Source organism: Pelodiscus sinensis, chromosome 21, assembly GCF_049634645.1.
Source record: "Pelodiscus sinensis isolate JC-2024 chromosome 21, ASM4963464v1, whole genome shotgun sequence".
Classification (NCBI taxonomy): domain Eukaryota; kingdom Metazoa; phylum Chordata; order Testudines; family Trionychidae; genus Pelodiscus; species Pelodiscus sinensis.
Window position 1 is genome coordinate 2,921,566 of NC_134731.1, and position 24,976 is coordinate 2,946,541.

Consider the following 24,976-nt stretch of genomic DNA (forward strand, 5'->3'; position numbering starts at 1 on the left):
CAAACGCTCTTCTGCAAAAGGCGTCTTGTGCAAGCAGCATGTCATGTAGATGTAGCCCCACACTGCTTGTTTTTGCGCAAAAACCCCAGTGCAAAAAACGGATCGGCAGAAAATATGCAAATGAGATCGCGACTCATGCAAATGAGTCCCTCATTTGGATATTTTTTGCCGCGTTTTCTCTCAGTGTAGACGTAGCCTCAATGGACACCCTTTTAACCTCTTCTACAAGGTAATTCCTCGTCTCCTTAGTGAAGGGGCAATCAGACACCCTTTGCTTTTACCTGGGACTTTACGGTTTAGTTCTCCTGTTAGCCAAGTCTCTTGTATGCCTAGTGATTCAGGCTTTATTTTCTTCTCATTGCTTTGCTATCACTCTTGTCCAGGCCTTATGAGGCAGGGGACATGGCAGCTAGAGTCAGCACCCCCGGTCTTTTCAATATTTCCTTCACCTCGGGAGACGGGAAGGCATTCGCCTGGCAGGTGCTTGGTAGCAGCGGCAGTGACGCAGCAGTGCTGTGTCCCTGTTTGAGATGCGCGACTGGCGACTTCTCAGAGTCACGGTGCCTCTGTTTGCACAAGTCCTCTGGCCTCTCCTTGCCCCGATGTTGCTGGTTGCTTCCTGCCCGTTCGCTGGTGGCGAGCTGTTCCCTTCCGCCAGACCCATCGCTTTGAGGGCTCGCGGAGCAGCTCTTGCATCTGACACGTGGTGAGTCATGGGGGGAAGGGGGGTTGAATTTCTTCTTTGCCCCAGCCCAGCCTCCATCTGCTCAGATGTGGCTTCCTCCACTGCTGCAACATTTGTATCCTGCCCCCGCCTCACAAGGAGCGTGTCCTGACGTGTCCCTTTGCAGTTACCCGCTACCTTTGGCCCCTCCAGCATCTCACAGGGGGATGGATCAGAACATCTGATACCCTAAAGGTGCCCTACCTGGGAGTTACCTACTTTGATTTCAATGGGACCAGCACAGCTGTCAAGCGCCTGCTCTCACCTCCTCTTCTGCTAAGAAGCCTCTTAGCAGCACTCACCTTTTATCTTCACTCCGATCTCGTTTTATTTCCTCCTCTGCTGGTCCATCCAGCACCATCTACCCCCACGGCTGACGGGGGAGGGACCTGAGGAGCCGAGAGTTTATTTTTAGTTCACCTGACACCCTCGGGCCTCCTTGCTTGTTGGTTTTACGTTCCACTAACAAGTCCCAGCAGGCAGTGCCCTTGCTCTGGCAGTGTTATTGTACTTTGTTGGATCCACTCTGCGAGCCTCACATCTCCCTTGTCTTCCTGGCCTTACCCTGGGAAGTTTACTACAAGTCGAACCTCTCTAATCCGGCATTCTCTGGTCCGGCACTCTCTGGTCCGGCATGATTTGAGTTAGTCCGATGTCCACTTCTCGTGGCTGTGGCCAAGGTTCCCGGGGTCCCATCAAGTTTGTTTCCAGCCCCAGTGCTGGCTCTCAGTGCTCTGTGCCGTTATTTAGCTCTAATTTACCCCTAAATGGCTTCTCAGAGCCCAGGTAGCAGTGGAAGTGCTGGTGATGCTGCTAGACCATATTGACCTCCCGTAGTCCAGCAAATTCTCTGGACTGGCACCGCTCGGGTTCCGAGGGTACTGGACTAGAGAGGTCCAACCTGTCGTCTGTGTTTTCCCCAGTTCCTCCTGACCAGGGTGTGGGCAAGGAGAGAAGCCTCCCCCGGACTCCGTGATGCTAAAGGATGCCGGGCATCTCCGAGTGCTGGGGGGGACTATACCATGCACCAGGTGGCACTGAGGGCTGGGTGGGGGGTGGACGTGGTGCACTCGCTGCCCCAGCCCCACCCCTTTGGGCGCACAGACCTGAGAAGTGTCAAACCAGAGAATTTGCAACCAACAAGCAAGGAGGCCCGAGGGTGTCAGGTGAACTAAAAATAAACTCTCAGCTCCCCAGGGCCCTTCCCAGTCAGCCGTGGGGGTAGATGGTGCCGGATGGACCAGCAGAGGAGGAAATAAAACGAGATCGGAGTGAAGATAAAAGGTGAGCGCTGCTAAGAGGCTACTTAGCAGAAGAGGAGGTGAGAGCAGGCGCTTGGCAGCTGTGCTGGTCCCATTGAAATCAAAGTAGGTACCTTTTGGGGATCAGATGTTCTGGACTAAGCCCTGGATCCATCCCCCTGTGAGATGCTGGAGGGGCCAAAGGTAGCGGGTAATTGCAAAGGGACACGTCAGGACACGCTCCTTGTGAGGCGGGGGCAGGATACAAATGTTGCAGCAGTGGAGGAAGCCACATCTGAGCAGCTGGAGGCTGGGCTGGGGCAAAGAAGAAATTCAACCCCCCTTCCCCCCATGACTCACCACGTGTCAGATGCAAGAGCACTGAGGGCTGCACTGAGGGCTGGGGGAGGAGGTGGGTGTGGTGCACTCGCTGCCGCAGCCCCACCCCTTTGGGGGCACAGAGCTGGGCCCCCCCTTGCCCAGAGGCCTGGCGTGGCTGTCAGCCCCCCTCCTACCATCTGGCTCCAGAGAATCTGCCCTTTTCCTTTTCCTTGTTTGCATCCAGACGCCCCCCAGCCTCACTACCTGGCCCAGTTCCACGATTCTTTATCATTTCTCCCATCTCCCTCTGCCCAGGCACCCGGCCGCCCACGAGACCCCCTCTGCCCTGAGCCAATCACTGTCCTGTGTACCCACCCGTTCCCGCCTCTCGGCCCAGAGCCAGACCCGGGAGGGGACAATGGGCCACCCATGGGGCCCCTGGCTTGCAGTGGGGCCCGTGGAAACTGCCAGCTCCCAAGGAGTCCAGCACCGTTACCCCGGCTGTGGGGCTCTGCAGGCAGGGGCGGGGCAAAGGAAGCAGCGGCTGGTCCGTAAACCACGGGAACGGAGATCATTTCCCAACTGCTAGGATGGGCTGGGCCTGGGGAGGTGCCAGCTGTGCTTGGTGCAGCCTGGCACTCGGCTTGGATGCAGCGTAGCCGATGGGGGGGGGGGGAGGAGACACCTGCAAAGCTGAAGGTCCCAAACATAATAGCTCAGGCCTGGGACCCCCCAGCTCTTGCAGGTGCGAGCTCGGACAGGACAGGTAACGGGCACAGCTTGGGGAATGGCAGAGCCCTGCCTGGCGGGAGGGGGCGTGGATCCAGGGCAGAGCGGGCAGCACGCACACCCCGCGGTGCCGGCTCGGGTGCGTCCTGGCACCCCTCTCGCCGTGTGGGCAGCAGTGCCACAGCGGGGCTGCTTTTAGGGCTCACATTTGGAGAAGCAACGCGCCGACAGCCGGCACGGAGGGGCGTGTCGGATGGCCAGGAGGCTGGCGGCCCGGCGGAAGGCGAGGCAGTGGGAACGGGCGAGCGTGGCGAGGCGGGGAGGTTAGGAACGGGAAGCAAGGGGGCAGGGTGGTGAGGGAAAGCGGGCCAGCCGCAATCAGAAATGGCCATCCCCAGTGTTCCTGTAGGATTCCAATGCCGCCCAGCTGATTAGCAGAGTGCGCCCAGAGAGATCTTTGGTTTCTCCTGGTGGTGCACATTCGCACATGCCTTGGTGCATGTAAAATTTATTCTGCACCTGGATTGAAAAAAAAATCTACCCAAAGGATGGCAAAGATGAGAGGCAATATTGGCCACGACAGACCTGGCGGAGGGGGTGTGACGTAGTGGGGGTACCTGGCTGGTTTCTCTGCTGCTGGCTCTGGGATAACCCCCACTGGCTGCCGTGGGTACCATGACCCAGCAAAACAGGATGAGTCACTATGCAAAGGGACCTCTCAACTGGTACGGCCAGACACCCCCCATGGAGAGGAACAAAGGAAGGTGGATGCTGCCCTGGCTGGGGGGCAGGGCTGGAAGAGGGTGGGTTAGTTGCTGTCTGGGAGCATGGAGGAGAACCTAGGGAGAGGGGCTGGAGTTTAGGGGCCCAGTCTCCCCCATCTCAAGGGGGCCTGAGGCATCCTAGCCCAGCTCTGGGACCAGATTCCATCTGTGCTGTGCTGTGTCCTGGAGAGGCAATAAACTTCCTCTATTCCACCAGCTGGTGCAGTCTGTTTGTGCCATTTCGGGGTGCAGGAGACGGGGGACCCCCAACGCGCCGTCACAGGGGGGTAGAGTCCTGTGTGTAACATGCTTGCAAGCTGACGCTTCGCCCTGACTTTTCCGTGCCTCTAGCGCAGCTGTGGGCCGGGGCAGCCAAACTGCTCAACTTCCGAGGAGGTGGGAGGGGAAACCTGAAACCGGCTCCAGGTTCTCAGCTGGCCCACAGCGGCCATACAGGGGCAGACCCAGCGCCCCGCTCCGGGGGCAGACCCATCGCAATCAGTTTGTGCTGCAGGATCCGAACTGGGCCCCTTCTCGCGTCTGTACCGGGCCGTGGTGCCCGAGCCCCACCCCTGGCAGGAGGCTCCCCCTGACCCCGCTGTGCGCCTCCCCCACCTTCATCTGACCTGTGCCCCCTGCTGCAGCATGACTGGAAGGGAGCAGGCCAGTGGCAGGCTGGCTCGTGACCTCCCCCCCATTCCTGCTGGGGCTTGGGTGAGTGCCGGGAGGGGGAGACCTGCTCTCTGACCTCAACCCTGGGGCACCCTGCCTGCTGCACCCCAAGGTTTGTGAACTCCTCATCCCTGGCCCAGCCCCGCCCCAGAGCCTGTGTTCCCCACACTCCTGGCCTAGCCCTGAGCCCCCCCACACCCAAACCCTCACACCCACCCCTGAGCCCCCCACACCCAAACCCTCACACCCACCCCTGAGCCCCCCCACACCCGAACCCTCACACCCACCCCTGAGCCCCCCCACACCCGAACCCTCACACCCACCTCTGAGCCCCCCCACACCCGAACCCTCACACCCACCCCTGAGCCCCCCCACACCCGAACCCTCACACCCACCCCTGAGCCCCCCCACACCCGAACCCTCACACCCACCCCTGAGCCCCCCCACACCCAAACCCTCACACCCACCCGAGCCCCCCACACCCAAACCCTCACACCCACCCGAGCCCCCCACACCCGAACCCTCACACCCACCCCTGAGCCCCCCCACACCCAAACCCTCACACCCACCCCTGAGCCCCCCACACCCAAACCCTCACACCCACCCGAGCCCCCCCACACCCGAACCCTCACACCCACCCGAGCCCCCCCACACCCGAACCCTCACACCCACCCCTGAGTCCCTCCCACACCCGAACCCTCACACCCACCCCTGAGCCCCCCACACCCAAACCCTCACACCCACCCGAGCCCCCCCACACCCGAACCCTCACACCCACCCGAGCCCCCCCACACCCAAACCCTCACACCCACCCCTGAGCCCCCCACACCCAAACCCTCACACCCACCCCTGAGCCCCCCACACCCAAACCCTCACACCCACCCGAGCCCCCCCACACCCGAACCCTCACACCCACCCCTGAGCCCCCCCACACCCAAACCCTCACACCCACCCCTGAGCCCCCCCACACCCGAACCCTCACACCCACCCCTGAGCCCCCACACCCGAACCCTCACACCCACCCGAGCCCCCCCCACACCCGAACCCTCACACCCACCCCTGAGCCCCCCACACCCAAACCCTCACACCCACCCCTGAGCCCCCCACACCCAAACCCTCACACCCACCCCTGAGCCCCCCACACCCAAACCCTCACACCCACCCCTGAGCCCCCCACACCCGAACCCTCACACCCACCCCTGAGTCCCTCCCACACCCAAACCCTCACACCCACCCCTGAGCCCCCCACACCCGAACCCTCACACCCACCCCTGAGCCCCCCCACACCCGAACCCTCACACCCACCCGAGCCCCCCCACACCCGAACCCTCACACCCACCCCTGAGCCCCCCACACCCGAACCCTCACACCCACCCGAGCCCCCCCCACACCCGAACCCTCACACCCACCCCTGAGCCCCCCCACATCCAAACCCTCACACCCACCCCTGAGCCCCCCCACACCCAAACCCTCAGACCCACCCCTGAGCCCCCCCACACCCGAACCCTCACACCCACCCCTGAGCCCCCCCACACCCGAACCCTCACACCCACCCCTGAGCCCCCCCACACCCGAACCCTCACACCCACCCGAGCCCCCCCACACCCGAACCCTCACACCCACCCCTGAGCCCCCCCACACCCAAACCCTCACACCCACCCCTGAGCCCCCCACACCCAAACCCTCACACCCACCCCTGAGCCCCCCACACCCAAACCCTCACACCCACCCGAGCCCCCCCACACCCGAACCCTCACACCCACCCCTGAGCCCCCCCACACCCGAACCCTCACACCCACCCCTGAGCCCCCCACACCCAAACCCTCACACCCACCCGAGCCCCCCCACACCCGAACCCTCACACCCACCCCTGAGCCCCCACACCCGAACCCTCACACCCACCCGAGCCCCCCCCACACCCGAACCCTCACACCCACCCCTGAGCCCCCCACACCCAAACCCTCACACCCACCCCTGAGCCCCCCACACCCAAACCCTCACACCCACCCCTGAGCCCCCCACACCCGAACCCTCACACCCACCCCTGAGTCCCTCCCACACCCAAACCCTCACACCCACCCCTGAGCCCCCCACACCCGAACCCTCACACCCACCCCTGAGCCCCCCCACACCCGAACCCTCACACCCACCCGAGCCCCCCCACACCCGAACCCTCACACCCACCCCTGAGCCCCCCCACACCCGAACCCTCACACCCACCCCTGAGCCCCCCCACACCCGAACCCTCACACCCACCCGAGCCCCCCCACACCCGAACCCTCACACCCACCCCTGAGCCCCCCACACCCAAACCCTCACACCCACCCCTGAGCCCCCCACACCCAAACCCTCACACCCACCCGAGCCCCCCCACACCCGAACCCTCACACCCACCCCTGAGCCCCCCCACACCCGAACCCTCACACCCACCCCTGAGCCCCCCACACCCAAACCCTCACACCCACCCGAGCCCCCCCACACCCGAACCCTCACACCCACCCGAGCCCCCCCACACCCGAACCCTCATACCCACCCCTGAGCCCCCCACACCCGAACCCTCACACCCACCCCTGAGCCCCCCCACACCCAAACCCTCTGTGACAGCGCGTCGGGGTTCCCTCCGATCCTGCACCCCCGTAGCAGCCAGAACAGACTCCGCAGCCGGTAGAAGGGGGGGGGGGGTTATTGCTTCTCCGGGACACAGCCCGGACAGGATGCGGTTACAGGAGTCAGGGCCTGGATGCCTCAGACCCCTTGGGGGAGGGTCCATCACCCCCCCCAACCCGCAGCTTAGTCTGTTCCCATTGCCCGGCTCCCAGGCCCTCGCCTCCCTCCCTTTGTCTCCCCCCCCGGGAAGAGCCTTGTTCCCTGCCTAGGCTGGGCCTGGGTGTCTGGGCCAGTCCCCGTGTGGGGGAGTCCGTGGGAATCGCAGCCCAGCGCGGGGGACCCGGGTCACAGAGCAGACAGCCCCCGCACTACGTCACACCTTCACCCCCACCCTTGAGCCCCTCCCACACCCAAACCCTCACCCCCATCCCGCGCCCCAGCTTGTCGCCCCTGCAAGTCGCTTAAGTTGCGCCGTGCCTCAGTTTCCCTTTCCCGCTGCAAAAGCGGGTGGCGCTTTGTCCGCCGGGCCCAGGAACCTGCCACCTGCTGCCGGCCCGGCCCTTCCTCCCAGCCCCCTTAGGGGAGCCCCAGCCGCCGCCTCCTGCGCCGGGCCCCGCCTGCTCGGCCGGGGGAGGCGGGGCGGGCCGCGACGTCAGGGCCCCGACAGGACTCCGGGGCGGAAGCTGCCGAGGAGAGAGAAAACTTTCCGCTGGGGCTCGCTCCGCGGCGTCCTCCCCCAAGGCAGCGCGCCCGGCCGCCCATCCCCGGGGCCTCGGGGCGGCCGATCCCTCCCCGCGTGCAGCGAGCCCGGCCGCCCATCCCCGGGGCCTCGGGGCGGCGGCGGCGGCATGTGGGAGCAGGCGGAGTTCGAGCGGCACTGGCAGACCGAGTTCCCCGGCGAGCCGGCGCCCCGCATGGAGCTGAGCTCGGTGCGGGACATGGAGCGGGAGCTGGAGCGGTGCCGGCGGAACCTGCGGCTGCTGCAGCAGCAGCTGGACGGGGAGAAGTTCAAAGTCGCTTACCTGGAGGCGGCCCTGGCCCGGGACCCCTCGGCCCCCCTGCCGGCCGGGCCCCTGGGCGAGAGGGGGGTGGCCGAGGGCGCCGTGCAGAGCTTGGCCGCCCCCCTCCAGCCCCAGCTGCAGCAGCGCCTGCCCGCCCCCGTGGCCCCGAAGCCGGGCAAGCGGCCGCCCCCCAGGCGGGGGCACCCCCTGGGCAGGAGTGCCAAGGAGGGGCTGGATGCCCCTGGCGCTGAGTTGGGCAGCCACGCTATGGCCGGGCACCTCCCCGGCCAGGCCCCCGGCTCCGAGCCCCGCGATCCCCTCCCCAGGGAGCCCCCCGGCTCCGAGCCCCCCGTTCCCCTCCCCAGGGAGCCCCCCGGCTGCAAGCCCCCCGTTCCCCTCCCCAGAGAGCCCCCCAGCTCCGAGCCCCCCGATCCCCTCCCCAGGGAGCCCCCCGGCTCCGAGCCCCCTGGCTCCAAGCCCCCCGATCCCCTCCCCAGGGAGCCCCCCGGCTCCGAGCCCCCTGGCTCCGAGCCCCCCGATCCCCTCCCCAGGGAGCCCCCCGGCTCCGAGCCCCCTGGCTCCGAGCCCCCCGTTCCCCTCCCCAGGGAGCCCCCCGGCTCCGAGCCCCCCGTTCCCCTCCCCAGGGAGCCCCCCGGCTCCGAGCCCCCCGTTCCCCTCCCCAGAGAGCCCCCCGGCTCCGAGCCCCCCATTCCCCTCCCCAGGGAGCCCCCCGGCTGCAAGTCCCCCATGCCATTCCCCAGGGAGGCCCGTGGTAGTGGGCACCCCCCCAGCAGCGAGTGCCCTGTCCTCGGGGAAGTCTGTGGCAGCGAGTCCCCCCCTGCCCAGCCCCCCCCCTGCTCTGGTGAGGCCCAGAGAGGGCAGCCCGGTCGCCCTACGCCCATCTTTCGGGAGGTCCGTGTCTGGCAGCCCCACACCAGGACGGGGCCTGGCCCTGTGGAGGGCAGCGCCGACCACGCCGCCGAGGAGGGGGACCTGCAGGACAGGCTCCTCCTGAACCCCATTGCCTCCGGCTTCCGCGCCTTGCCCCGGGGGCCTGGGGAGGAGCTGGACAGGACCCACCGGTGGCTGCACGCCATAGGGAGCCGGTGGGCCAAACACAGCCGGGACCTGGACTCGCTGGATGGGGCGGACGGGCACAGCTCCCCGCTGCCCTGGAGACGCCGGCAGCACCTGTATGTGCCCGGCAGGGACTCCTCCGGCTGCAGCTCCCCGGAGAGAGGCAGCGACTGCAGCTACAACAGCTCCGACCACGAGGACGGCTTCTCGGCAGGTAGGCCTGGGGCCCTGCCTGGCACCTCTCCCTGCTGGGCCATGGGCTGGGGGAGGGGGCTGCCTGGCCACTGGGGTAGACATACGGCTGGTGGTGAAAGTGACTTACCATTTCTTACCCGTACCGTCCTATTGCAACCCAGGTTCCTGCCGGCTCTTTAAATAGCTCCCTGCTGGCTTTGCCGCAGCTCAGCCGGCGCTTGCCAGATCTGCACGCCAGGGCGCCCCCGCGTCCGTTCCCCTCTGCGTACGGCGCAGGCGCAAGGAGTAGAGGGCGAGGGGGAGAGGGTTTGTGTCACTGGCACCTAGGAGCCCTTGGCATGGACAGGCCGGGTACCGCCAGCGAAAGACTGTCCCTGGGCCAGCGGGCTCGCAATCCCCGTGCAAGACACAAGGGGACCGATGGGGAGCCCGGGGAGGCGTGACTGGCTCTGGTCTCTTCTCAGACTGCCCCAAACTGCCTGTTGGTACAGGCCCTGGGCTCCCAGCCAGGCCGCTCCACCGCTGCGGAGATGGCCTGGATCTCTGTGATCAGCGTGTGTCCTTTCTGCCCTCGCGCCCTTCCACGCTGCGCAGCCACGTGCAGCAGGCGCTCGGGCAGTGCCCTGCTCGGAAGGGGCTGCTTTGGTCACGGGTCGGGAATTCCTCGGCTCCTGCCCTCGGGAATTCCTGAGCTCCGGGGACAGCGAGGGGAACTTTATTCTAGTGGCAGAGTCCCCAAGGCCTTGGCAGGTCTGACGACCCCGGGAAGTCCTCCTTGGAGCGCGTAGCAGCAATCCTGTCTGGCAGGCTCTGTGCTGGAGGGGCATGGTCCTTTCACGCCACCGGCCTTGCCCCCGTTCCGCCGGCCCAGCTGCAAGGCCAGGCTGGCACCGGGTCTGGGCCATTGTGTGGCATTGGCAGCAGCTCCTTGGCTCTGAACCCTTGGGCCTGTGCGTGCTAGGAACCCCCTCTGCAGACACGCCTACCCCGGCTCCGTGGGTAGGGCTGAGGTCTGTGTTCAAAGGTCACTCCTGTGAGGGAGCACTTTGTAGCCGCGCCAAGTGGTAACTGGGCGGGGAGGGTGACTGGAGCTGGGTGACTGTCTTGGAGAGGTATGACCAAGGCAGCTAGGTGGGCAGTGCCGGGGCAGCTGTGCTGCACGTTGGCGTGACACGGGGCCGTGGTTACCGGCGCTTGCGTTGCTCCTTGTGCGTCTGGCAGGATGGTCTTTGGCACGTCTCCTCCTCGGCCTCTCCCGGCGGGACGGGTGGAATCGGCTCCTCACTCGCCCGCGTCTCGTTGCCCCCGGTCTTTGCTGGGTCTGTCATTGCGGAGGCCTTGAGGCGCTGCCCGGGCCTGGCGGCGCTTTAGCCCTGGGCTAGCGAGAGGCTGGCGGCGAAAGGAAGGGAGCTGTCTCCTTCCCGCGCCGGTGCTGTCCCCGCGTCGCTGGCTGTGTGGAACCAATTGGTTCCCGCTGGAATGTTTGCTCTGTAACGTGTCTGGGTGTCCGCTGCGCTTTGTGACAAGCGCTGTAAAGAACGCCGATCTGGTTACCCGCGTCGCGCTAGGGCCCCTCCTCGGGCGCCCACCCCTTGCGTCCACCTGACGATGTTTACTCCAAAGCACTGGAACCGGTCGTAGAATCCTAGGACACAAGGGCCCTCGCGAGGTCGTCGGGTTCAGTCCCCTGCCCTCCCCACCCCGGATCTAGACCATCCCTGACAGCTGTCTGTCTAACCTGCTCTAAATATCTCCAGGGATGGGGATTCCACAACCCCCCTAGGCAATTTATTCCAGTGTTTCACCACCCTGACAGGCAGGAAGTATTTCCTAATATCCAGCCTAAACCTCCCTTGCTGCAATTTAAGCCCATTGCTTCTTGACTTCTCATCGTATTTGTTCAGCTAATTAGGGGTATGTCTACACTACCCTCCTCGTTCGAACTAGCGGGGTAATGTAGGCATACCGCACTTGCAAATGAAGCCCGGGATTTGAATTTCCCGGGCTTCATTTGCATAAGCGGGGAGCCGCCATTTTTAAAACCCCGCTGGTTCGAACCCCGTGCAGCGCGGCTACACGGGGCACGAACTAGGTAGTTCGAACTAGGCTTCCTAGTTCCAACTACCGTTACTCCTCGTGAAATGAGGAAGCCTAGTTCGAACTACCTAGTTCGTGCCCCGTGTAGCCGCACTGCACGGGGTTCGAACCAGCGGGGTTTTTAAAATGGCGGCTCCCCGCTTATGCAAATGAAGCCCGGGAAATTCAAATCCCGGGCTTCATTTGCAAGTGCGGTATGCCTACATTACCCCGCTAGTTCGAACTAGGAGGGTAGTGTAGACATACCCTAAGAGACTTGCTTCTTCTGCATTCTCCCCTTCTGCCTCCAGCCTGGGCCGTCCCTTGCCTTTGGAGAATGCCCCTGTTGAACGCACGTAGGGGGCTGGTGGCGAGCGTCCCTAGCGAGGGGGCTCCGTGGCCGCGGCAGCGTGGGAGGGTCCCCTCGGTGCCGCACTGACATGTTAATCCTCCGGCTCTTCTCCAGGTTGTGATGAGCTGCTTGTAACTTTTTGGGCTGAGCCGAGATTGGCGCCCGGCCTGCGTGTTGGAAACCCCCTTAGGTTGGCGTATGGTCTGTGAGTGGGAGCCTCAAACTTTCCAACTGCTGGGAGTCGCTCTCCGGCTGGGAGGCGCCGAAACCTGCTTGGATTTCCCCACGTCCAGCTTGGGACATTGAGGTTCCATGAGGCAGCCCCGGGTTCCTCGCCCGGCCCTTCCTCTTTCCGCGTGAGCGCCGCTGAGTGTCATGGCGCCGGGGTGCGTGCCTCTTTCCGACCAGACCTTGACAACAAGGCCAGGCCTGTGAGTGAGCTCGGGGCCCGGGTGTGCAAAGGAACCGGTTTGTCGCGCTGCCCGTGGCCAAAACGGCTTCATCCCCGCCCCCGCGGCAGGCTGCGCAAAGCGGCCGCCTGGTTGCTGCGTTTCCCTTGGACGTGGCTGAGTAGAACTGGGTTGGAACTGGTTCCGCTGCCCCCGTTTGCAAAACCCGCGGGTTGGAAGGAGGGAAATCGTCCTCCGGCATCGATCACCGGCCCGGTTGGTCCTGGCGGTTCCCTTCCCCCGCCAGCCGTTCCCTTTGTCCCCTGCGGCGGGGCAGGCCAGGCCGGAGAGGTGACATTTAAAAGCAGAAGCACGGCGTGCCGGAAGGCCGGTGTCTAGATCCCCTTTTCGCCTCCAGGCGGCCCGTTCAGCGCTGCCCGGTTCTTCTTTAGTGAACTCTGCTTGCAGCTCCGTGTCTGGTCACGCGCCCCGACTCTTCCCGGCGCCGCAGCTGCTGCTTTGGCTTCCCGGTGAGCCGGCTGGTCCGATTTGTCGCTTGCTGAACCGGAGCTCTGGCTGGGCAGCCCTCCTCATTGTAACCCAAAGTGCTCGGCGCTTAACGAGGCTCTGTCTTCATGTCTGTCCTGAGTGGAGCTGAGCACAGTAAACCTGCAGCCATCCTAATAGGAGTGTCACGGACCGGAGTGGGAGTGCCGCCTGGCTGGGAAGAGGGGCGTCTGCAGGAAGATGCTTGGCGAGAAGACGGGCGGCGGGACCGATTCCCGTGTGAACCCTTCTAACCAATGGCCCCCCTAGAATGCACCACCAGTAGAAACAGGCTGCCGGCTGTGGGTGCTCTGCTAATCAGCTGAGTGGCATTGGACTCTCTCCTGGGTGGCCGGTGAAGTGCTCCGCTTACAGGGAACTCTGCTTCGGCCCCTCTGAGCGTCCCAGACCTGAGGAATTGCGCTGTGACACTCACAGCTCATGTCTTCCGCCCACGGGAGCCAGGCCCTGGAAAACGCTGCCTCCCTCCTCGGGTCTCCTGCCACCAGCCTGGCCCCCGTGGAAGTTTTGGCATCTGTGGTCTGGAGAGGAGTGCAGGGGGGATGGAGGGTTCTGCTGAAATCCCACGAATCCCAAACGGATTTAAAAGAGGCCCTCTCCAAAGTGTCTGCGCTCCCAGCGATCGGAAGGCGTGTGACAGTCATATGATGGGCCCGGCATCTCGGCGAACCCCCGTGCCAGCTCAGCCTAGGCTGACAGACAGCATCCCGGGGTCAGCAAACAGATGGTGAGAGCCGGCCTTTATCCTACCCTCCCTGACCTCTCCGTCCACCACCCCGCTCTGCGGTGAGCAAAGCAGCTGACTGCGCCGCCCAGCTGACCGGTGGTCTGAGTGCCACGCAGGGCGTGGGGGCGGGGGGCGTGTGTGGAATGGGGGTGCTGCGGCTGCCTGCCACGGCCCCGTATCGGCTGCAGCATCTCTGCTGGGGTTCCTCGTCTCCGTGGCACAGGGACACCCTAGAACAGAGCCAGATTGCACCGTGAGGCCAAACCCCGCGGCTGAGCTCCAGGAGATCAGGCTTATGTAACTGCGGGTCGCCTGATTGGCCGGAGACGTGTCTTCTGGAGGGGGGTGCCTAGTGGGAAGGGGGGACACGCTTGACAGAGGATGTGAGAGGCTCTGGACAAAGCCTGCGAGTGCTGGATCCCCCTGAGGATTCCTGGCGGTGCTGACCGGCCTCTCCGTGCTGGGACTTTGCCAACGCATCTGGTCGCCTGGGAAGCACCTGGTGTGACGGCGCGTCGGGAGCGCCCGGCCCTGCACCCCGTCCGCAGCCAGAGGGGACTCTCCGCCGGCTCGTAGAGTAGAAGGTTCATTGCTTCTCCGAGACGCAGCGCAGGCTCCACGGTAACACAGGAGCCCGGCAGAGCCTTAGTCCTCTTGGGGGAAGGGGCTTCACCCCTTCCTTGGTCTAAAACAGTGGTCCCCAATGCAGTGCCCGGGCTGGCCCCGCCCCCATCTGGGCTGGCCCCGCCCCCATCTGGGCTGGCCCCGCCCCCATCTGGGCTGGCCCCGCCCCCAGCGCGCAGCACATACTTGGTGCCAGCCCTGGCCGCAGGGTGCATGAGCAGCCCCTCCCCCGGGTGCCTAGCAGCCAGGAAAGCTTGGAGACTACTGGTCTAAAACATCCTCACTCCTCCTAGCCCAGCCGAGACTGACTCACCCCTCCAGCCCCTGCTCACTCGGCCCAGGCAGCCCTGCCTCCTCCACTGTCCTCTTTCCAGGCCCAAGGTGCACAGCACTGTCCCCTGGGCCTCAGGGGGTGAGAGACTGCACATACCCAGTGAGTCCCACCCTGCCTCCCCCTCCTCATGCAGCAGGGCCTGGGGAAACTGAGGCACACCCACACACAGCATCACTACAGAGCAGCACAGGACAGTCGGATCACAGAGAACCCCACCAGACACATGGCGACTGCCACACCAGAGCGAACATACGATTACAACAGTAGTCAGCACCCCCCTGCTACGCCACACCCGGGGTTTGCAGGGCCCGCGGCAGCAGCGGGACCATAATCCTTTTCCAGGGTAACTCGGGGAGGACTCCGCTCAGGCTGGGGGTGTTGCCTTTGGGCAGCGTTCCCCTCGTGTCACACCGTGCGTTGGGCGAGGCGCAGCGGAAACAGCGCCATGAGCCGGCGGGCGGGTGCCTACCCGATACCATTGGCCTTGCCCCTTTTGGGGCGTGACGCAGGACTGCAGCCCCGGGGGGCGCTGGACAGTTTCTCTAAGGGAAGCGTTCTGCCTTGGAATCCCGTGGCCACCTGCTACCCGGGGGCAGACCTGGCCCTAGAAAACTCCCATCCGCGTGTGGAAGTCCTCCCAGGCCTGGAAGCCCGTCTAGTTCCGCATCTCGGTGCCCACGGGCTGCGTCCTTCAGCACCGCGGTCCATTGGGAGACCCCACTGCAGCACAGCCCGGCGCACGCCCCACTCACCAGCTGCAGAGACTCACGGGACTGGGTGGCGAATGCAGAGTGTGCGAGCCGCAAGTAGCCCTGCAACGTAGTCATTAGAATCAAAGTGCCAGCTGTCCAGGTTCCTTCTAATCTTTTCCGTCTGTAGGTGGGTTTTCCCATCCGTGTGTGGAATAATTTTATGTGCACTGAGGCCTGTGTGAATGTGCACCACCAGTGGAAACCAAAAACCTAGCGAGTGCTTTGCTAATCAGCTGGGCGGCAGCAGAACCTCTCCGGAGCGGCCGCACAAGTGCCCAGCTTACAGGGAACGCTGCCAGGTGTCCCTGCTGCTGCTCCCTTGCTCTCAGTGGGAGCCCCGTTCCTCGCAGGACCGCACACAGGGGTGTGAGTCGTGTAAACAGCCCAAGCAAGGGGGGGTCTCTCCTTAGGGACGGTTCCGCAGCCTCCAAGATGGCCTGCAGGCTGAATATCAGGACGTGGTCTCTGCGTGTTCCCTCTGCCGAGTTACCCTTGGCCTCTGGTTTACCCTTCCCAGGTGTGCCTGTCCTTGCAGCCTTCCCTGTGGCCTCAGGAAAAGGAGAGCTTGAAAATCCAGTTTAAAAAGTCTTAAATACACAAAAGCTGGTTTGTGTGACTCCTGGGCACCCCACCCAGCCAAAGGCTGCCACGGAAGGATGGTCTCACAGAACGGAGATTTTGTGGCTTCTCCCCAGCTCTGCCATGGACTCGCCGCCTGGCTTTGGGGAGTCAGTTCCTTGCTCCGGGCCTCAATTTCCCCATCTGTTGGATGGGCATGTGCCTACCTCTAAGTGGCAGGAATGTTTGAGACACACACGGAGACCCCGGGGGGAGAGGCGCTGGGAGGCTCAGGCGTGCCCACTCCAGGCGTGAGGCCTCCGGACTCTCCCCTTCTGGCTCAGAAGGAGCCTCTTTGAGGCTAGACACGCGGAGAGCTCTCCCCTTCGTGCCGCTGTAACTGTCTCGGGGGGGCCCCAGGCAGCTGCTGATTTAGTAAAAACCCGACCAGGAAAGAACGAAACCGCTCTCGAGGTCTCCCCGCCCCCCCTTGGGCCTTCAAAACGGCTTCGTGCCGGCTCTGAAACGAGGAGGCCTCCGGAGTAGGCGGGTGGAAACCACAGCAGAGCAGGTGGCATTTCTCGGCGCAGACCCCGTCAGGGGAGCTTTCCAGACGACGTGCTGACGCCACCCCCCTCCCATCTGCCAGCGGGGGGGAGGGGCGGGCGGGGCGGCCGCCGGAGGCCAGCGGGAAGGGGGTACAGCCGGGCGAGGGGCACCCGCCGGCCTCACCCCCGCAACAGGGGAAGACGAGGCGACTGTGGAGCGAAGTCGGGGCGGGGGCCGCTCGGAGCAGACGTGTCCCTGTGTGAAAACCACTTCTGAGTCCAGGAGACGCGGGCTCGTTACTGGGGTGGCGCCGGCGCTTCCCTGCGGCAGGCAGGCCCGGTCCCCACGCCCGGTCTCTGCGGCCCTGCCCCGGCCGCCTTCCTGCAGCGAGCCCCGGGAGGTGCCATGTGGACGCCTCGGGCCTGGCCTGCCCACACTCACGCGGGTCTAGCAGGGCCTGCAGCTCCAGGCTGGGGATCCAGGCCCATAACTCCACCTCTCCGGCCTGTGGGACTTTCTGCCCCCAGGGCCAAGCTCGGTCGGGCAGCCAACAGCGCACCGGCGGGGCTGGTCCCAGGCCGCAGGACACACCCCTCAGACTCGGGCCAGCCCCATGCTGCCCCAGGGCCTGGCTCCGGCCGACTTCCTCTGACAACCCCCGAACAGCCCAGGGAAGGAACCCAGCGCAGCCAGCTGCATGGCAGCTCACACGGCTCTCCCCTTGGGAGGGCAAAGACAGAGACTCCTCCACGTGCGAGAGATGTAGGCCACGTGACGCACGAGTGCGAGGCGCCCCCACCCGCCGTGCAAGGGCTCCGAACGCAGGCAGCATGGCCCAGGCGTGGGGGTAATTGTTTAAAAGCTGGGACGTTTCCTGCTCTCCCCGCAGGATTATCACACCCCGGGCCTGTCTGCTCCGGTGCTGGGAATCCCGCTAGGGGGTTTCCCTGCTCTGGGACCAGACCGCTCCCTCTCATCCCCGTTGTGCAGGGTGCTGTGTGCATGCTGCTGCTGCCCAGAGGTGGCTGCATTTCCATGGTGGTGTCTGTTTGGGTCGCCAAGTCCTTGGGGTCAAAGGCATCCCTGGAATTAACGATTTTGGGGACGAGTCTCTCGCTTGGAGCTACAAGGGGGGGCTCAGCCACCTCCCCACCTCAGCTGCATGCGCCTCTGGCTGGAGGAGGAGGCGAGGGCGTCTGGCTGTTGTCGGCTGTGTGGTAAGGCGAGATCTGAGCAGGGCCCAGGCAGCTGGGGGAAGAGCAGCGGAATAGGTTGGTGGCAGTGAGCTGGGTGCGTGGGTGGCACGTCTTGTGGGGGGTCGCTGTGTTTGTCTGTTTCAGCAAAACCAAGGAGGAGTCTTATGCTTGTGTGGGCAACCTTCCCTACCCCCGACTTCGTCATAAGAGTGGCCTGGCTGGGTCAGATCAAAGGTCCCTCCAGCCCCGTGTCCTGTCTGTCAACAGTGACAAGGAGTCCTGTGGCACCTTGTAGACTAACAGACGTATTGGAGCATAAGCTTTCGTGGGCAAAGACCCACTTCGTCAGATGCATGTCGTGGAAATATCCAGAGGCAGGTATAAATATGCAGGCCAGACTCAGGCTAGAGATAACGAGGTTAATTCAGTCGGGGGAGGATGAGGCCCACTTCTAGGTTTTTTGATCTGAGGAAGTGGGTCTGGCCCACGAAAGCTCATCCTCTAATAAACCATCTTGTTAATCTTTAAAGTGCTACATTGTCCTGCGCATTGCACTTCTAGTAGCTGGTCTGGAGGTGTGAATACCAAGAGAGGAGAGTAGTTGGCGAGCCATTCACAGTCTTTGTTTAATCCTGAGCTGATGGTGTCAAACATGCAGATGAACTGTAGCTCAGCAGTTTCTCTTTGAAGTCTGGTCCTGAAGTTTTTTTGCTGCAGGATGGCTACCTTTAGATCTGCAATTGTGTGGCCAGGGAGACGGAAATGTTCTACAGGTTTTCGTATGTTGCCATTCCTAAGATCTGATTTGTGCCCATTGATTCTTTTACGTAGGGACAGTCCAGTTTGGCCGATGTATATAGCCGAGGGGCATTGCTGGCACACGATGGCGTAGATCACATTGGCAGATGTGCAGGAGAATGAGCCAGCGATGGTGTGGCTGATGTGGTTAGGTCCTGCGATGGTGTCTCTGGTGTAGATATGTGGGCAGAGTTGGCACCGAGGTTTGTTGCAGGGCTTGGTTCCTGAGTTAGTTACTGTGGTGCGGTGTGTAGTTCTTGGTGAGAATTGCTTCAGGTTGGCGGGCTGTCTGTGTGCGAGCACTGGCCTGCCTCCCAAGGCCTATGAAAGCGAGGGATCATTGTCCAGGATGGGTTGTAGCTCACTGATGATGCGTTGGCGAGGTTCAAGCTGAGGACTGTCGGTGATGGCCAGTGGTGTTCTGTTGGTTTCTTTCTTGGGCTTATCCCACAGCAGGAGGCTACTGTCTGCCCACGGTGGCCAATGCCAGCTGCCCCAGAGGGTGAACAGAACAGGGAATCCTCACATGATCCCTTCCCTGTCGCCCATTCCCAGCTCCTGACACACAGAGGCTAGGGACAGCGTCCTACCCAGCCTGGCTAATAGCCATTGATGGATCTAACCTCCATGAATCTATCTAGCTCTTTTTTGAACCCTGTTTAAGTCCTGGTCTTTTCAACATCCTCCAGCAAGGAGTTCCACAAGTTGACCGTGTGCTTTTGTTTGTTTTAAACTTGGTGCCTAGTAATTCATTTGGTGACCCCGTCGGCTGCATCTGGCCGTGAGTTCCAGCCCAAATCAGCTGGTTACTCTACTAGGTGCCACAGGGCTCCTCGTTGGGTTGGGTTGGGTGTGGACTTAGTGGTTCTCCATCGTGAACGGACAAACGCCACCCCACTGGGTCTCACTGCGGGCTCCTGCCCAGGGGCCGGGGGCTGCAGAGATGGGGCTGTCTTCCTCCGGAGAGCGAGCTAATGCTGAGGTGGCCCCAGTTATTCGGAGCAGCCTGGCGCCAGCGTGGAACCAAGCGCGGAACGCTGTGATGGTGCGGCGGCACGTTTGTGCTGGTCTCCGAGGAAGGCAGCTCCGTCGCTGTCGGAGGCTTGGACTTGGTTTCCACTCCTGGTGCAGTGGGACTGAGGTTCCCTCGCCTGGGGCGGGGGCAGCAGCCGCCTTGGCTGGAAACGGCTGTTCGTGGAGGTTTGGTGGCCAGGCGCCAGGCATTGCAGCTGGCGTGTCTCAGGTGCCCGTGGGTGGGGCGCACTGCCCGGAGCGGGGCCCGAGGGGTTCGCTCCCCTTTTCGGCGCCGCCGGCCATGCCGAGCTCTAATAAACTCCGGAGTGATGCCAGCCATGGGCTCCGCTTCGGTGCCGTGGGACAGGTGGGCTGGTGTCCCATAGCGCCCCAGCCCCGGGGACAAAGCAGCAGTGAGGTTGTGGTGCAGAGGGCCAGTGCCCGGTGTTCCCTCTAATCTTTTCCGTCCATGTGCAGAATTGACCCACCCACGTGCGGAATAAATTGTATGATGTGCACCGAGGCGTGTGTGTCTGTGCACCACCGCAGCAACACAGACCTTGCTGTGGGTGCTCTGCTAATCAGCGGGGTGGGGTTTGACCCTCTCCTGAGGGGCGCCCAGGGAACACACACAGCCCCTATAGTGCGCGTGAGAACCGCTACTCAGCCCGCTGACGCGACGCAGAACTTCCCCGCATTTGCACCATGTGCCCCAGCAGAGGGGGGCTCCGGGTTCTTCTTAGCAGGAGCCTTCCCTGTCCTGTCGTGTGTCGGGGGTCTCTCTAACCCCCCCAAGCCCTCCCATACGGTCCTGTAGAGCGAGAGCGGCTATTTATCTTCCAGCTCTTGGCTGGAGGGTGATCTCATAGCCATGCCTGCGAGGTGCGGCTGTAGCTCAGGGTGACAGCTCAGCAGGGGTGTAACAGTCTGGCGTACCCTGGGCCTGGGTGTGACGTAGTGGGGGCTGTCTGCTCTGTGACCCGGGGTTCCCCTGCACTGGGATGTGTGACTCCCACTGACTCACCCACATGGGGATTGGCCCAGACACCTAGCTAGACCCAGCCTGGGCAGGTAACACTGCTCTTCCCAGGGGAGAGACAAAGGAAGGGAAGGCGAGACCAACCCCTGGCTGGGGGCAGGGCCTGGGAGCTGGGCAGTTTTTGGCTGGGAAACATGAAGAGAGGAGACTAAGCAGAGTGCTGGGGGTTCAGGGGGACGATGCACCCTGCCCCCAGGGGTCTAGGGCGGCCAGCCCCTGACTCCTTATGTCCACATGGAGTCTGTGCTGGGCTGTATCCCGGAGAAGCAATAACCCCCCGTTCCACTGGCTGGCGGGGTCCGTTCTCGCTGCTCCAGGGGTGCAGGATCGGGGGACCCCGACGCGCCGCCACAGAGGGTTTACAGCCCTCCTCTCCTCTGGTCACAGTTTGCTAACCAGAAGCGTTTGCAGGTGCAAATCAGGGAGCAGCTGCATGTGCCTGGCGGCTGACGCTCTCTGCCCTGCGGGTTCTGAGTTTAGCCCAGCCCCAGGGGTGCTCGGAAGAGCAGCGTGGGAGCCCGGGGGGAGGCTGGGCTCTGGTTGGGGCCGTCTCGAGTTGCCAAGGTTTCCGCGGTTCTAAGACTCGCGAGAGGCTCTTCCGGAAGCAGGCCCCGGGAGCGGGGTGCCGAGCGTCGTCTTCGTTTCGCTTGGAGGGGCTCCTTTGCGGGAACAGGTTACATCTGGGTCCCGTCTCCGAGAAATCCGCCCCCCTTCCTTTACCGAAATCCCAGCGTTTTCCCCTGTGGCTTCCCTCCCCAGCCCTAAGCAACAAATCGCTGCCCACACCACGTGTGGCCCACGGCTCCTGCACCGAGCAACCGCAATTTGCATGTGGCTGGCTGGCTGGCTTGCAGCAGTCGGGCACCCGCCTGGCTTTCCTGGAGGCTGCTGGCTTGCCCTGCTGAACCCGAAGCCTCCTCTCAGAATCTGTAGTCGCCATCTCTGGGTGGGGGAGGAAAGGCTGCGGAGAGGGGTGAGTTGTGGGGCTGGGGCGCCCAGCCCGACCAGCGGATCCCAGCGCACCAGGCCGGAGCCGGACGGTCGCTGTGTGGGGAGAGGCCCGTGGTCCAAGTGCAGAGAACCCGAGTGCCGGGCGTCTCCTCGCCCGGGTGACCGTGGCCGGCTGTTCTCTCCCTGCGGCTTATCTGGCCTCCCTGGTCGTCACCCCGAGCCCGGCGACTCCCCCGTGGCGCTCACGTGGCGGGGGGGGGCAGGGGAGTGTCACGGCGGTTCACACCCGGGCGAGTGCGGGTCTGTCCCACGGCACCAGCGCCCCTGGCGAGCCCAGAGCCAGCTGCCGCCCCGTTCCCGGCCCGAGCGGCCTCCGCGCTGGGCCCTGCCAGTGGCCATTGCTTGCCCGGTGGGTCCCGGGGGCCTGAGTCTCGGCGAGGCTGGGCTGGAAGCCCCCTCCAGGCAGGGTTTGCCTGGGGACTGGCCTGACCTGCCAGCGCCTGGCGAGACAGACCCGCTCGCAGGGCATCCGGCTGCGCCCCTTGGGCTGGGAGAGTCGGGGGGGGGGGGGGATCGGGCGTGACACTGCACCTCCCATGGTGCTGGGGGCAGCTTGGCTCCCCTGGGGGCGGGGCCTGGGCAGAAGGGGCGGGGCTGGGGCCTTGCCCCCCAGCCCCGCCTTGCCCCACTGCCCATGCCTGGCCGAGTCTCTCCACGGCTCCCTCCTGCTCTGGTCTCTCTGCTGTTTCCAGGATGGCACCGTCCCGCCAGCTCTGGGCCGCTTGCGAGCTCCCAGGTGGAGTGGGGCTCGGCGGGCCGACCCGCAGGCACCCTGGCGGCGTGGCACTGGGCCGCGAGAGCTGGGATCCTGGGCCGGCGGGAGCTGCTCGGGCTGCTGACCAGCGTGGGGCCGGGCACGGTGCCCCCCGCTATCTCCTGCAGGCCCATGCGGCTCCTCCACGGCTCTGCCCCGCGCCCGCAACCCGCACAGCCAGATTTTGCCACGGGGGCCAGGGCACCTGAGGCTGAACGTGCGCTTGATTGCTCCCTGAAGTCCCATTGGCCTCCCTGGAGACAGAGGGAGCCTCGGCTCCGCCCGTGGGGGCGTGAGAACGTGGAGGGCGTTGGGAGGGGAGCTCCCGGGTCCTGGCTGGGCTCTCATCATCCCATCAGCTTCCTGTGTGTTCCCCTCTGCTCCTCGGCCCTGTTCTATGCCGTGGTGCAGGGCTGCTGCGTCCTGCCCCAGAGGTGGCTGCGTTTCCGCGGGGAGAGGAGGGCTTGCTCTGTGGGTTTGGTGGGGGAGCTGCCGGAGAGTGCGGGCTTTGGGCTTCGCTCCATCGCCTTGACCCCCTAGATCGCTGGGACTTTGTGCCCGGAGCAGCCAGCTTGCCCTGCAGCCCGTCTCTGCTTGTGCCGGCAGCGCTGAGTCCAAGCGCCGGGCTGGGCTGGTGCTGCCTGGGGCTCTGGGGCGGGGGGCTCTGTGCCACAGGCTGGCAGGGGGCAGCCCCCCCTTCTCCTAAATGTGGGTGGTTCAGGCCTGGTCCTGTCCAAGCCAGCCCTGCTCATGCTCTGGGCCGAGGGGCTGGGCTGTGTTTGAGGGGGCGGGGGCAGATCCATAGGGGTTGGGCTGTGTTTGAGGGGGCGGGGGCAGAGCCGGAGGGGCCGGGCTGTGTTTGAGGGGGCGGGGGCAGAGCCGGAGGGGCCGGGCTGTGTTTGAGGGGGCGGGGGCAGAGCCGGAGGGGCCGGGCTGTGTTTGAGGGGGCGGGGGCAGATCCATAGGGGCCGGGCTGTGTTTGAGGGGGCGGGGGCAGAGCCGGAGGGGCCGGGCTGTGTTTGAGGGGGCGGGGGCAGAGCCGGAGGGGCCGGGCTGTGTTTGAGGGGGCGGGGGCAGAGCCGGAGGGGCCGGGCTGTGTTTGAGGGGGCGGGGGCAGAGCCGGAGGGGCCGGGCTGTGTTTGAGGGGGCGGGGGCAGAGCCGGAGGGGCCGGGCTGTGTTTGAGGGGGCGGGGGCAGAGCCGGAGGGGCCGGGCTGTGGCTTGGGAGGACTTTGGGCGCTGTCTGCGTGGGGGTTATTTTAAGGCTGTTAACTAGCGGTGAATTGACGAGCCGAGCAGTCGATGGCATTTCCCCCGGCTACTCGACTAGTCGATAGGCAGGTCCGCATTCCTCCTTGGAAATGTACGAGAGCCCCCCCCCCCTGCGGGGCCGTCGTACCGTTCCAGGGGGATGCAGAGCTCCGTGCGGTGGCAAGTCCCCAGCGGGGGCTCCGGCGCGTTTCAAAGCGCAGCGCAGGACTCGGAGCCCCGCTGACCCCCGGCTCCGTGCTGCGCTGTGGACCTGACACGCTGGGGCGGCATTTCAGAGGGGCAGCCCCACACCGCTGAGCCGGGGGTCCGCTGCGCGGCCCTGCCCTTTGTGCGCCGCCTCGGGGTTTCAAAGCGGCAGCGCCGCACAGCGGGGTGGGGCTGCCGCTTTGAAGCACCCCCCCCCCCGCTGCCTCTGTATGAGAGAAGCAGCAAGGGGGGTGGGGGAATCGAGTAGTCGACGGGCCAGGAACATCCTTAGTTTGTTTGCCAAAAGTATAGGGGGACTGAAGCAGCACTAGGCTTGCATAGAGGGCTGGCGGGGGTGGGGCAGCGGGGGCCGGGGCTGGAGAGGGCGGGGGGCCGGGGCTGGCTGGGTGTAGGCAGGGGGACGCCAGGGAGGGCGCAGCCGGGCTGAGACAGCGAGAACCTGGCCAAGGAATGGCTCTGCAAGGACCGAACTCCCCGGCGCCCCCCAGCTCTGCAGGTCACGCCTGGGGGCGTCGAGCCCCCGGAGCCGGCAGAAGGCCCTGCCCGGTGGAGAGTGAGCCCTCATCTGCCAGGGCGGAAGGGGCATTGAACCCAGCTGCCCGAGTGCGGCTGGCATGGGAGGGTGCTTGGCTTCCGCCCCAGAGGTGGCCGCATTTCCGGGGGCAGAGGCGGGACTTCTCGCTCTTTGGTTTGGGAGCTGTCAGGGCGAGGGGGTCTGGGAGCTGCTAGCCTGTGGAGCGGGCTACCCATGGACACCACCCAGCTTCGTGTCCTGGGCCCCAGGCTGAGGGAGCAGAGCTGCCCTGGGTCCCTTCCCTGCCCCGAGGAGCCGGGCTGGCGTACAGGAGCATGTCTGCGGGGCGGGATGCCTGCCTGCGGAGCCGGGCCCTGTGTGCGGCCCCGGGGCGTGGGGAAGTGGAGAGCCGCTCCCCGGGAGGCGGGGGACCCGGTGGGGGTGCAGCGGGCGCTAGAGAGACAGGAAGAGCAGTAGGGGCCGGGGGGCAGGCTGGGAGCGGCTCGGAAGAGGCTCACCTGAGTTGCACACGCCACCAACCATGCCCAGTGCACGTTCCCCCACGTGCGTGTGAAACGTGCGCACGACTGGTCAGTGGCAGGCCCGCAGCCCCGCTGCAGCCGCTGGGAGGCCCTATCCCAACGCCGTGTGCCTGGGGCGTGAGTGGAAAGGGCGCGGCCCGCATGCGGACTGGCGTGTCCTCGCCCCCTGGCAGCGGCAGCCCCTGGCCTATCCTGAGCAGGCACCGCGCCCTGGGTAGCCCCCGGGGGAGCCTGTCGCACGTGGCCGAGGGGGCGGCACGCAGGCAGCTCGTGCAACAGGCCCTGGCGGAGGCCGCCCTATCTCTGGGGCCGGTCGCCCCCGTCGAGCGTGCAGACCAGCCCTCGCGCTTGTGCGTTCGTGACGTCCGCCC

At 64.7% G+C, this 24,976-nt stretch overlaps 1 protein-coding gene across 3 annotated transcripts in view; it reads left to right on the forward strand.

Annotated features, from left to right (window-relative positions):
• Nucleotides 1–7,700: 7,700 nt before the first annotated feature.
• The window catches only part of ABR (ABR activator of RhoGEF and GTPase), a 77,443-nt gene continuing 60,167 nt past the window's right edge, over nt 7,701–24,976 (forward strand). For 2 of the 3 annotated variants that reach the window (XM_075904345.1, XM_075904338.1), the window contains exon 1: nt 7,701–9,350. In XM_075904345.1, the coding sequence (XP_075760460.1) occupies nt 7,907–9,350 (1,444 nt within the window). In that variant the 5' untranslated portion in view covers nt 7,701–7,906. The remainder of the gene's footprint in view (nt 9,351–24,976) is intronic. The other variant, XM_075904337.1, reaches the window with a different exon arrangement.